At 41.6% G+C, this 12254-nt stretch overlaps 1 protein-coding gene across 1 annotated transcript in view; it reads right to left on the minus strand.

Moving 5' to 3' along the window:
• The window catches only part of LOC141932964 (myosin heavy chain, skeletal muscle, adult-like), a 44137-nt gene extending 32418 nt beyond the window's left edge, over positions 1 to 11719 (minus strand). Inside the window, exons 1-27 of the mRNA XM_074847216.1 lie at positions 11500 to 11719; positions 11270 to 11413; positions 11020 to 11176; positions 9442 to 9469; positions 9230 to 9344; positions 9044 to 9136; positions 8853 to 8916; positions 8663 to 8761; positions 8453 to 8556; positions 8215 to 8353; positions 7435 to 7553; positions 7168 to 7317; positions 6204 to 6374; positions 5556 to 5865; positions 5333 to 5403; positions 4463 to 4550; positions 4251 to 4368; positions 3533 to 3656; positions 3304 to 3440; positions 2945 to 3200; positions 1945 to 2187; positions 1539 to 1715; positions 1307 to 1452; positions 1128 to 1218; positions 650 to 1039; positions 293 to 419; positions 10 to 128 (exon numbers count right to left, since the gene is read on the minus strand). Of these exons, the coding sequence (XP_074703317.1) occupies positions 10 to 128; positions 293 to 419; positions 650 to 1039; positions 1128 to 1218; positions 1307 to 1452; positions 1539 to 1715; positions 1945 to 2187; positions 2945 to 3200; positions 3304 to 3440; positions 3533 to 3656; positions 4251 to 4368; positions 4463 to 4550; positions 5333 to 5403; positions 5556 to 5865; positions 6204 to 6374; positions 7168 to 7317; positions 7435 to 7553; positions 8215 to 8353; positions 8453 to 8556; positions 8663 to 8761; positions 8853 to 8916; positions 9044 to 9136; positions 9230 to 9344; positions 9442 to 9469; positions 11020 to 11176; positions 11270 to 11413; positions 11500 to 11706 (3987 nt within the window). The 5' untranslated portion in view covers positions 11707 to 11719. The remainder of the gene's footprint in view (positions 1 to 9; positions 129 to 292; positions 420 to 649; positions 1040 to 1127; positions 1219 to 1306; positions 1453 to 1538; positions 1716 to 1944; positions 2188 to 2944; positions 3201 to 3303; positions 3441 to 3532; positions 3657 to 4250; positions 4369 to 4462; positions 4551 to 5332; positions 5404 to 5555; positions 5866 to 6203; positions 6375 to 7167; positions 7318 to 7434; positions 7554 to 8214; positions 8354 to 8452; positions 8557 to 8662; positions 8762 to 8852; positions 8917 to 9043; positions 9137 to 9229; positions 9345 to 9441; positions 9470 to 11019; positions 11177 to 11269; positions 11414 to 11499) is intronic.
• Positions 11720 to 12254: the final 535 nt, after the last annotated feature.

The following is a 12254-nucleotide window of genomic DNA, read 5'->3' on the forward strand; positions in this document are numbered from 1 at the left end:
CATCCTCACCTTTGTTTCTTCCTCTAAATGTCTCTTGAGTTCCTCAATTTGTTGGGTAAATCCTTGCTTGCCCCTGGACAGCTGAGAAATCAGAGCATCTTTTTCCTCCACCTGGCGTGAATATTCACCTGGGAAGGACAAAGTGAAAAAATTAACTAGACTATTAATATCATTTGTTCCTGTAAACCCTTGTGATCGGTAGCTCTGAGATACAATTTATTATATTGTGCCCTGTGCTATCCTAATGGCATGCAGGACCTCCTATTGCACCTCAGGAATGAGGAAATGTCACCTGATTCTGTCTGCAGACGAGCTTTTTGAGCATTGAGGTCATTGATCATGCGCAGATTCTGCTCCTCCTTAGTCTTAATCTCACTCAGCTGATCTTCCAGAGTGCGGCACATCTTCTCCAGATTTGCCTGTGGAGAACACAGAGAATGAAAGAAGATTAGTATCTGGACACCTCCTTATTCTGAACAGCATGATTCTCACCAGAAAAATGTGCACAGGCATGTAAGTTATTTACTGCTCCTTGGCATTAGATGGTTGGAAATACAGTTTCATACAGAGTCAGAGAGTTATATTGTAACCTGACCACAGGTTTCAGCATTATTTATTTTCAAGATGTATTCAGGATATTTTTCAATACCTTGGCTTTGGAGACAGACTCCATGTTACTGGCCAAGTCGTCAATCTCCATCTTCAGCTCACTCTTCTCCTTCTCCAGCTTCTGCTTCACTCGTTGCAGGTTGTCAATCTGCTCCCCAAGCTCAGCTGTGCTGTCCGCGTGCTTCTTCCGCAGGGCGGCAGCCGTGGCTTCGTGCTGCAGCGTGGCCTCTTCGAGGTCACGCCGCATCTTCTGAAATTCTGCCTCACGCTTCTTGTTCATCTCGATCTGAGCTGCTGTAGCCCCTCCTGCTTCTTCCAGGCGCTCGCTGATCTCCTCTAGCTCCCTCGAGAGGTCAGCCCGATGCTTCTCTGCTTTTGCCCGAGAGGTTCGCTCTGCCTCAATTTCCTCCTCCAGTTCCTCAATACGAGCCTGGGGAACATTAGGGACCCTTCACACCCATGCCCTCCTCCTTCCTGACCTGACACTGGCTGAGAGAGGGCAAGGGACAGAGGCTTGCCTGCAGCTCCTTGATCTTCTTCTGTAATTGCATGCCCAGGGCTTGCTCATCCTCGATTTTGCTCTGGATCTGGCTGATTTCAAAGTCTTTCCTTTGGGCAAAGCAAACCATGTCAGAGCTCAAAGAGAAAAAGACAAGTGCACCAGCCCAGCACTCAGGGGCCCCACCGCCACACTTACTTCTTCAGTTTCTCATCCAGCTGCTGCTTATCATTTTCCAAGTCCATTATGGTGTCATGGGCCAGCTTCAGGTCTCCTTCAAGTTTCCTCTTAGCTCTCTCAAGGTCCATGCGCAGTTTCTTCTCTTGCTCCAAGGACCCTTCCAGCTAAAAATAACAGGAATATCAGTGCTCTGCTGGCTATGCTTTCCTCTACAAAGTTTTCTTTTTCATTTAGCTACACATGTGCTTACATCATCTACTTGCTGCTCCAGCTTGGTCTTAGCTTTGGTCAGCGTGTTGACTTTGTCCTCTTCTACCTGCAGGTCATCCAGTGTCTGCTGATGGGCCTCTTGGAGGGCTTTCTTCTCTTTTGTCAGCTTCACAATGGTCTCATCCAGGGCTGCCATCTCCTCTGTGAGGTTCTTCACCTGTTGATTGTAAGAAAGTGCCAAAAGTCTGTGTAGAAGACTTGACTGTTAGTGCAGTGACCTTTTCACTTTGCAGTGCTTAGCCAGGAGCTTGGTTTTTATCTGGGATGCCTAGCTTCCTGCAATGATGTTCCCGACATGTTCCACACCTAGCTTTGTTCTGAGGATACCAGGCTCATGTGAGAGGCACCTGTCCCTTCCCCCTTTATGTGACTGTCTCTGTGTGTACCTTGTTTTCAGTGGCATGCTTTTCCTTTTCCACCTTGGCCAACGTTAACTCAAGGTCATCAATATCTTTCTTCAGCTCTGAGCATTCATCTTCCAGTTTCCTCTTCTTGGCTGTCAGCTCAGCATTAATTTCCTCCTCATCCTCAGCCCTTTCAGTCACCTCTTTAACTTTGGCTTCCAGCTGGATTTTGGTTTTGATGAGCTGGTCACATCTTTCCTCAGCATCAGCCAAGCTATCTGCTTCCTGGTGGGGACACACAGATTTTTATGGGTTGCAATGTTTTGAATTTTCTCTCCTCTGTCTTTTATATCACAGAGTAGGCACGTGTTAAAATGGAGGCTGAACCAGGCCCTCCACTCCAGCAACAGGAAGGTCTTGCCCAGTGGCTACTGGGAAACCTTGTCACCTGGAATCAACATGGACTCTAAATTTTTTTTGTCTCTTAAAAATGCCTCACAGGGAGGGTAACTTACAGAAAAAGTATTCAATATCTTTTTCTTTTTAATTGACTCATCACAAACGTTATAATATTTGCAGAGTAAAGGCTTTGTGAAAATAATTTACTGGAGAAAGTGTTGTTTTGTTCGGTGTGAAGAAACTGCCTTCTCCTAATTGAGTTTGAATGGGAAGTATCCATGTTTCTGAAATAATCAGTGCCTTCAAGTGTAGCTGTAAGTGGGCAATGTGGGTCCTTCTCAGGTTTACCTTTACTCTGTTAGACAGATACTCTGCTTTGAAAGTTGAGTAGATGGAGATCCTTCCCTTCCAGTTCAGAGCTCTGCTGTGGATTACATGTTGGCGAGCACTACATGGCTCTTTTCCCAGACAGTAGGAATGCCAGGCCTCACGTGGGGCTGCCATGAGACACATCATGCCCCTGCCCGTACCTGTTTCCTCAATGCTAGTGTGCCTTAGGGCCTTAGACTGTTTTCTGCTGCACATTAGTCAGCTTCCTGCAAATCATTCTTTTCCCAGGGACAAATGAACGGTGATTACTCACTGCCTGCACTTGGAGCTGCAGGTCATTTTTCTCCTGCAGCAGGGCCACCATTTTTTCCTCCAGCTCTTTCCTCTTTGCCTCAGACTTTGCAAGCTCTTCCTTGGTTTTTTCAAACTCTTGTTTCATGTTGGCCATCTCCTTCTCAGATTCTGCACTCTTCAGCAAGGGCTTGATCTTGAAGAACAGCTTCATCCAGGGCCAGTGCTTGACGTTCATGAATGCACGAACATTGTACTGGATACAGAAGATGGCATCCCTGAAATAAATTCACATGGTTATTGCATACATTGGGTTGGATGGATTTAGACTCAATTTGCTGGGACCCATAAGAATGTGATACGTGGGTGAGAAATGTCTACCTCCTCTCCACCATTCTCCGATACTCCACTCTCATCAGGAAGCCTCTGCACCTGGCTTGTGTCCTGGTCATAATCTCTGTTAGTTTCTCATCTCTCATCTCCTCCAGCAGACCTATCAGCCCAGCCTTGAAGAACACCTTTAGAAAGGGAACATTATAGCACATCAGTCTCAGCTGTTTCATAGCTACCTGAGAACCACACAGTGTTTGAATGCAGGACTCGTTTCTACCTTGGTGTGTCCAAATCTGTACTGGGTGTGGTCCACATCAATGGACCCAAGAAGCTTCTCTGAAGCCTTCTTGCTATCCATGAACTGTCCTTCTGGAATTGCACTTATATTAAGTACCCTGTATCTGTAGGAGAAAGCAGAAGATGAAGGTATCTACATTGACAAAACCATCACTGTGACCAAACCCCACAGCCTTCTCAGCAACCTCTGGCTGTCTGACCAAGTAATGTCATGTATTACAGACAGTCTATTCTTTCAAGACAGTATAAGTGAAGATAACATACTGTTAACTCAGAGGGAATCCTGATCATCAGCCATGTCATATCATCATGAACTGGCAGTGAAACATTTTTATATTTCTGCTCAGTTCCTTGTTAAAATATTTGTGTTAGTATACTCAGTCTGTTCTCAGCAAGAACTCTCAGTGGGTCATTTTCAGCAACAGCTGACTACATCGTTGATAGGGACAGACCTCCTTAAAGGCAGCTTACGGGCATTCCTAGGACATTGGGTGGAAATATGTATTGTTGTTCAAATGTAACGTGGATGTGTGAAAGAAACTTTCATGTTACCTCATTGTTTTCCAGAAGTAGTCTATGGTAATGTGATTAGATTACAGGGTGTATACACTGAACTCCGTAGTAACTATGATAAGTAATTTAGGACATAGAAGGTGTGAAACACGAAAAGAATGGGCAGAAAGGTGGAGCACTCCTACCTCTGTTTGAAGTCAGCATACAGGACTCTGCTGGGGAATCCTTTCCTGCAAATTCTGATCCCTTCCAGCACACCATTGCACCGCAGCTGATGCAGCACCAGCTCATGCTCCACGGCACCTAACAAACACCACCGTTAGTGACTACCCCGTTGTTTGACACTCAGGAGAAGAGCTTCTGTGGCTTGAGTTTTTATCTTATTGGCTCCCCTTACCAGGTGTTTTTGTTTCATTTGGGATGATGCATCGTACAAAATGGGGGTGAGTGCTGCGTAGATTTGTCATCAGCTTGTTTAAATTCTCCTGTGAGATTACAAGGTGAAGTTTAGATCAACAAATAAAGATCTACATCCCTGCAGATACATGAATTTCATCTATGGGAAAGAGGTAATAATTTGTCAGGTTTAAACTAGATTGCAAAATTCCCATATTAATGTACAAAATTTATGCTTTCATTCATCTTTTACTGTTAAACATGACTATTAAAAGGAAATATATTTTGGTTAATGTGTCACCAAAATTTATTATAAAAATGGAATAGAACTCATTTGATACCCTGAGATTCATTACTTTGATAGTTATGAATAATTCCCTGCGCTTGCCCTCCTGAATCAAGATACTGATTAGGCTTTTATATGTGATAATCTTAAAGTCAGCCTCTCTGTTTTTCAGAACCGTTGTATTACTTCTGAATTTTGCATGGTAGCAGTATCAAAAATATTCACAAGTCCAAAATCTCCCTTTGGTAAAACATTCTGAACTCTATGCCATAGCTGAAAGAAATTTACCAATTCCAATGTCATATTTAGCTTAAAAAAAAAGAGGTGTATGAAAAAAGATCGGAATGACAACATCTTCAACCATTTGAAAGAGTTTTCATTTTGATATATTAATGAGACAATATCATTCCACATGGAACAGAGAAGAAACTAGTACATCATTTAAATGGGAAGAAAATTTACCTGTAGTAAATAATGTTCTTCATCCTCTTGCTATAGGACTTCAATAGTTATAACATCACTTTTCATATTTTAAATTTCTTTCCTTCAAGTAAAAGGACACAAAGTGAGGAAACGGGTACATACCCGGAAAAGAGCTGAGACAGTCTGGAAAGAAGAACCCTTCTTCTTGCCACCCTTTTTGCCACCGCCACCCTCTGCAAAGGAAAGAAGGGGAAAATAATATTAAAATATTGACGTTGAACACTGAACAACTGAACAGAAAACAATTTTTAGATATTTAGGTTTTCCTGTTTGATTTCCTGTCAGCATTGTCCCACATTAAAAATACAGTTTTCACAGAGCTGACCTGCATCTGCTCCACCATAGTTGGCAAAGAGTAAGGCCAGTGTCTTCACCGATGATTTCTGGTACAACCCAATGACAGTTTCATTCAAGGGATCCTTGTTCTTCTCAAGCCAGCCAGAGATGTTGTAGTCCACTGTGCCAGCATAGTGCACCAGGGAGAAGTGGGCCTCAGCCTTGCCTTTGGTAGGCTTGGGCTTCTGGAAGTTGCTGGACTTGCCCAGATGCTGGTCGTAGAGCTTGTTCTTGAAAGAGGTGTCAGTTGCCTTGGGGAACATGCACTCCTCTTCCAGGATGGAGAAGATACCCAGGGGCTGGAAGACATTACAACAGACAAGAAAGAGAAACAGATTCCTTCGTTGGAAAGAAGCTAATGTTAGGAGAGAAAGCTGTGAAACAAATCAGAGGATAAGGTTACTTATGTTTTTTCTGGAGAATATGTCACAGAAAATTAACTGAGGTTCATAATTTTTCATCCTCGGTGTTTCACCTTTACTTGTGGAACTACTTTTAACTATTGCTTAAAAATTACAGAAGTGCAGAGCACTTTAATAAGTGAAATTTATCATATTAGTCCAGACATAAAAAATTCTTTATGTGTTCCTCAATAACTAGAGAAATCCAACATAATGCACCTGAACAGGAAGGATACCTTCTCAATGAGCTCAATGCAGGCAGCCAGGTCCATCCCAAAGTCAATGAAGGTCCATTCAATTCCCTCCTTCTTGTACTCCTCCTGCTCCAGCACGAACATGTGGTGGTTGAAGAACTGTTGCAGTTTCTCATTGGTGAAGTTGATGCACAGCTGCTCAAAGCTGTTGAACTGCAGAATGTAAAAAAACATTCAATGTTTTCAAGGTTCATCCATCACCACCAGGCTTTTCCCTGTCTTATTCTGATCTTTCATGTGTCTCTTCAGAGAAATACAAGGCCCCTTCCCTACCTGTTCTCCCAGAAATCCTTCAGTGGGACTGTACTTACATTCTGAAGAGAGAAAAGACCTCTAATTCATTGTAATGTAGAGATTTTTTGTTTGCTTGTTATCATTCTATATAACACGGGTACTTTGGAATCTCTGAATTCTAAAGCAAATTTAGTAAACAACTGCAGTACACTTTCTCCTATCAGGACAAAGTTATTACTAGACTCTGCCTCTCCCAACACCCCGATCATGAAAACTGCCTCAATCTGCTACTCAAATATTTTTCTATTCTCAAGAGAGTGGCTCTAGATATTTCCATGCACTGGTATGGAAGCTTTTGGGGTTCTTTCACCAACAACATTAACATTCTCTAATGTCTTTCAATAATTCCCACCAAGAGCATAAATATTTCTAATATCTTTGCATATTTTCTAAACCTTTTGCCCAGATACTTTGTCACAGATTTATTCCTTTTTTCTTTTGTTTTAAGTAAGCTTAATATTTTTGCACACTGTTGTATTATTTTCTTTCCTGTTAAGATCTAACTATGGAAAAGGTTAGTCTCTTTAATAGTGAGATCTCTTGACAATTGTATTTTTTATAAAACATCTGATTCTTCATGAAAGAAGTCTTAGAATTTTCTTAACATCCATTGTTCCTTCCATGAAGCTGTTGTGAAATCCCTGTTCCTTACATCAAAGATCTCGAAGCCAGCAATGTCCAGGACACCGATGAAGTACTGTCTGGGCTGCTTCGTATCCAGCTGCTGGTTGATGCGAATAACCATCCACAAGAACATCTTCTCATAGACAGCCTTGGCAAGAGCACCTACAGCATTGTTCACCTAAAGCCAAGGGGACATGCACAAAGGTTACTGTACAGATAAATTTTAAGGAATTTTAACTGTCTTAAAAGAAATTCTGAGTCATAGCCATGTATTCTTAGTAACCAGTTATTTTACCTGCTCAACAGTTTGACCTTTGGTCACAAATTCATTCCCAACTTTGACTCGAGGATAACATAGGGCTTTGAGCAGATCAGCTGAGTTCAGACCCATCAGGTAGGCAGCCTTGTCAGCAACTGAAAGACAAGAGAAACAAAGAAAAAATTGATCATTGGACAAGGAATTTGGAATTTGATCAATGGGTGTGTGTCTCAGAAATGACACCAATGTTCAAAATTCTTGACTGCAAATCACTTAATCTAGTATCACAGCAAGAATACTGAATACAGGAAAGCTGTGAAAGACAATATTAGGTTTTTTTTTTAAGTTGTTACCAGTAGGAAACCTTTCCTTATTACTTTAACTAAATTTATAAACTGAAACAAAGCTTTTAATAACTTCCTCTTTAAAAATACATGAAGATTACAACATGGCATCTTAGTCAAGATGGAAGGAAGTTCTTATATTTAAATAGGCCACGGTCTGCACTGCCAATAGGACAAATACGTACATGCTGGAGCCTATGTATGAAACTAGAGAAGCTTCCTCTTCAAAAAGGTTGTAAAGAGCCTCTGCATGCTAAATGGAAAAATGAATGAAACTAGCCCAACAAAAAGCTGCCTGAAGGAGTACAATTCAGTAAGATAGGCCAGGGACCAGAGAATCAAGTTAACAATTTCATGGACACTAAAAGAAACATTACTTAGTTTTCACTTGATTAAGCTACAGCTTTTGTCCTGTCTAAAAAATATATTTCCCAAAACTGATTTCTTTATTAAAAAGTCAGTTGCTAAGGACCTTCTGTGCCGTCTGGCTCTGCCTGCTCTTCTCGTTGTTTCTGCTTGAACTTCAGGTTCCCGTAGTGCATGACAGCCCCTGTCAGCTTGTAGATGGCGGTCTTTTCATCAGCAGTGAAGCCCAGGATGTCAATGGCACTCTGCAGACAAAACAAAGAATTAAAATTCGTGTCCTTAGCAGGTCACCTATGTCACCTTTGAGACATGTACACTAGGTACCTTTTTGCTGTGTCACTTACATCTGTAGCCATGAGCTCCTCCTGGTCATCAATGCTGGGAACAGTGACCTCACCTTGACTCACATAGTGGAAATCAAAAGGGTTGGTGCTAATGAGGAGCATGTCTGAAAGCAGGAAGAGGCAAGGCACAGGCTTAGTTTTGCCAACCAGGTAACAGAGGCAACTGTTGCTCAGCAATCATCCTCAAAAAGACATCATGGTCCTTCCTACCAATTAGCTCCGGCTTCTTGTTGGACGTGATCTGATAGAATATGTGGTAGCTTCTTTCTGCCTTGAGCTGGAAAGTGACTCTGGACTTCTCCAGCAGATCTGTCAAGGAAGGTAGAAAGAGTTAAGCCTGAGAAAGTACACTGCAGTGGAAAGGGAGGCGGGAATGTGGTCAGGTCAGGAGGTCTCTTACATGTTTCAATGTCGGCAGAAGCCAGTTTGCCTGTGGCCCCAAAGTGGATTCTGATGAATTTGCCCTGTTAAGGGGAAAAAGAAACATTTCAGCCTCGGTACATTTCATTGCCATCTCCCTATGTGAGAACACCACTAGCCCATCACTGCTGTTGTAATGAGGAGGTATTTTTGTCCAAAGCAACAACTTACAAAGCGTGAGGAGTTGTCATTCCTCACGGTCTTGGCGTTTCCAAAGGCCTCCAGCAGTGGGTTAGCGCTGATGATTTGATCCTCAAGCGTTCCCTGCAGAATTATAATTATTGCTGGTTATCCTCTCCAAAAATCATTTCAGGAACAGAGGAAAGCTTTGATCCAAGCTTGTGTCTATTAATTTACCTGCATTTTGCCTGACGTCTGCTCCTCCTTCTTCTTATCTCCACTCGCTGCAATTGTTGCAAAGTACTGGATGACACGCTTTGTGTTCACAGTCTTCCCTGCTCCGGATTCTCCGCTGTGAAACCAAAGAGAGAAGCAGAGAGCGTGTGGTCAGGCGGGAGGTCCCCCAGCACCGGGCAGCCCCACAGGGACCCAAGAAGGGGTGTACATACGTGATCAGGATCGACTGGTTCTCACGATCTGTGAAAAGACAGAGTTTTCTTAGTGCTGCTCAATTGCAGAGAAATCAAAATCTATGAGAGAAAGCAACTCTGAACTGAAGCTTCGTTAAGAGTGTAGGAACAATAGGTAGCCAATTCCCAGTTAAAATGCCCTGCAAATGTAGCACTTGATCCCTTTCAGCATTGTTTGGTGTTCCCCCAGTAAAAACATAAAGTCTTATTTGGATATGGATGTAAGATAAAATATACTAGCTTCTTTGAATCAGATCGATATTTCTGTATATAAGAAAGAACCAAAACCAAATGTTATTTTGTAATGTCAATATGATTAAAGTGACTAAAACATGCAACGTAAAATGAATTGACACTTTCTGGGGACTCAGGAGCCTTGAAAGATCAAACCATAGGCCCTCCTGAGTTCAAGGATTTTTTGAGCCAGGCATAGTATAATTGTATGTAATAGTTTGCATAGACTTTGCATTAATTAATCTCCTTATTTTAATCATTGAAATAGACCTTTAAGACATATAATTTTCTTTGATAAGAATATCCAGGACTTAAGTATGTTGTATGGAATTTGTGATTACCTTTGCTTTTTTAAAAATGTTTCAACTGATAGTCGTTTTGAGGCTTCCTAGATGTTCAAATGTTAGACAGAAGTAAAGAATGCATTCTGGTTCTGCTTTCTATACAACCTTTGATTTTTATACAACTCTTGATTTTATAGATTTCTGTTATATATTCCCTCAGTTTTCTCTCCTCTGTCATCAAAGTATCCTTACCTACTTAATTGTTGTTCATACAGAATTAATTTAATGCCTATGAATATCATTTCATCCCTTGGTCAACTTTTCCAGGTCCACTATCTCCTTTTTTAAAGTGAGAAAACTAGAACTGACTCAAGACATCAATGTTCCATTTTTTAATGTTCTCTTTTTTTTTTCCCAAGTAATTACTAAAGTTCATTTTGTTTTCTGCCCTAATGAGCACTGAGCCAAAATTTCTGTAATATTATTCACTGTAAGTCTGAATTCAAGTCTGAATTCTTCTTCTTCAGAAGAAATAGACATTTCTTAGCTAACCATTCAGCCAATCTTTCATTTTCCATTGCATACTTTTAGGCTCCCTCTCCTTCATTTGACAATTCCTTACCACTTGGGGTTCTAAGAGTAAAGTCCCTGATAGTGCATTTATTCAGATTCAATTTATTCAGAACTAATTTATAGAGATTCTTTCTTACTTTCTGATATGGATATTAAGTTAGTAATGTTTGATTCCATGCTTTTTGTTAAGATAGAGCACCAACAGTTCTGTAGCATTGCTAATTCTGTTTTTCATCAGACTTTACTGCACAATTACACAACTTAATTTCTAGACTTGCTTCTACAACGTTACCAATATTCTTTCTGTGATATCTATCTCATTTAAAGATGGGCAATCTAGCTTACTCAGCTGACATATATCATGTAAACATAACTCCACATGTTCAAAGAGTATCTGCTGAGAAAAGGAAGGTTTTTCCTGAAGTGCACACTATGATATCATTTGAACAGATATCAAGCAACTCACCATTTAACATGAACTGATAGGCATTGTCAGAGATGGAGAAGATGTGTGGAGGGGCCTCCTGGCGCTTCTTGCCTCGGTAGGCCAACACCACCTCCGGGTTGTACACCGGCAGCCACTTGTAGGGGTTGACAGTGACGCAGAAGAGACCCGAGTAGGTCTGTGAGGAAGGGAGACAGCACGTTGGCTTCCACTTACCCTGGCAGAGCAGTTCCTCCTCGCTGCCCGGAGGAAGACTGCTGCTGGTACTTACGTAGATCATCCAGGCTGCGTAACGCTCTTTGAGGTTGTACAGCACAGCGGGTTCGTGGAGGTGGGTCATCATGGCCATGTCCTCGATTTTATCATACTTGGGAGGGTTCATGGGGAAGACTTGATCATCCTTCACGGTCAGGGTCTGCCAAGGAAGAGAGACTGATATATGTCAGCTAAGAGCTCACAGTGGGAATTAAATCATGTCCTCAAGCCTTGTATTTTGCTCACCTCTCCACCTTCAGTCTGGACAGTGACCTTCCCTGACTCCCTGCTCTGGACTGTCCCTTTCACAAAGGATTCCTTAGGATGGGCCACAAAGACCGATGACTTGGCATCAAAAGGCTTGTTCTGGGCCTCAATTCTCTCCTTTTCTGACTTTCGGAGGTAAGGAGCCGCCTCCCCAAAGATGGCCATCTCAGAGTCTGCAGAAGCCATGTCTGCACTTTATTGAAGACACGTCAGCAGAAGACTCTGAGGTGGAAGAAACACACTTTCCATCAGTTAGACAATAGTTTTCCATGCCAGTGATGAAATCTCTTACAGTTTCTATCTTTCCAGTATTTAAAGTAGTATGTCATTTTCAATAACACTTTTTGAAAGCTAGTTTTGATTTGAACACGTAAGTACTTACATTCCACTTGAGAATGAGACACATTCTAAATTTCACTCTTCAATGAACAGAATTTTTAGTAATGATTATCATTTTGCCATTTTACTATTGGTATACTGAAGAACTAAACATAAAACTAATCTCTCGCTTCTGTTGCCTTTAATTATCAGCGATGAGTCTGCAAGAAGTCCTTTCATTGACCATGATCTGTGGAAAGTGAATTTACTTACTTTCACACTGTATACGTCTTATCAGACTCAGTCCAATCCTTTCTGCAGGAATGAATATAGTAAAATTATCTCAAGGTAACTGGACTAACAGTTAATAACTTCGGGTGTTGCCTGTCATTATATCAGATGTTCTAAGTCAGTAG

The sequence above is a fragment of the Strix aluco genome, chromosome 21 (genome assembly GCF_031877795.1).
Source record: "Strix aluco isolate bStrAlu1 chromosome 21, bStrAlu1.hap1, whole genome shotgun sequence".
NCBI classification, from domain to species: Eukaryota; Metazoa; Chordata; class Aves; order Strigiformes; family Strigidae; genus Strix; species Strix aluco.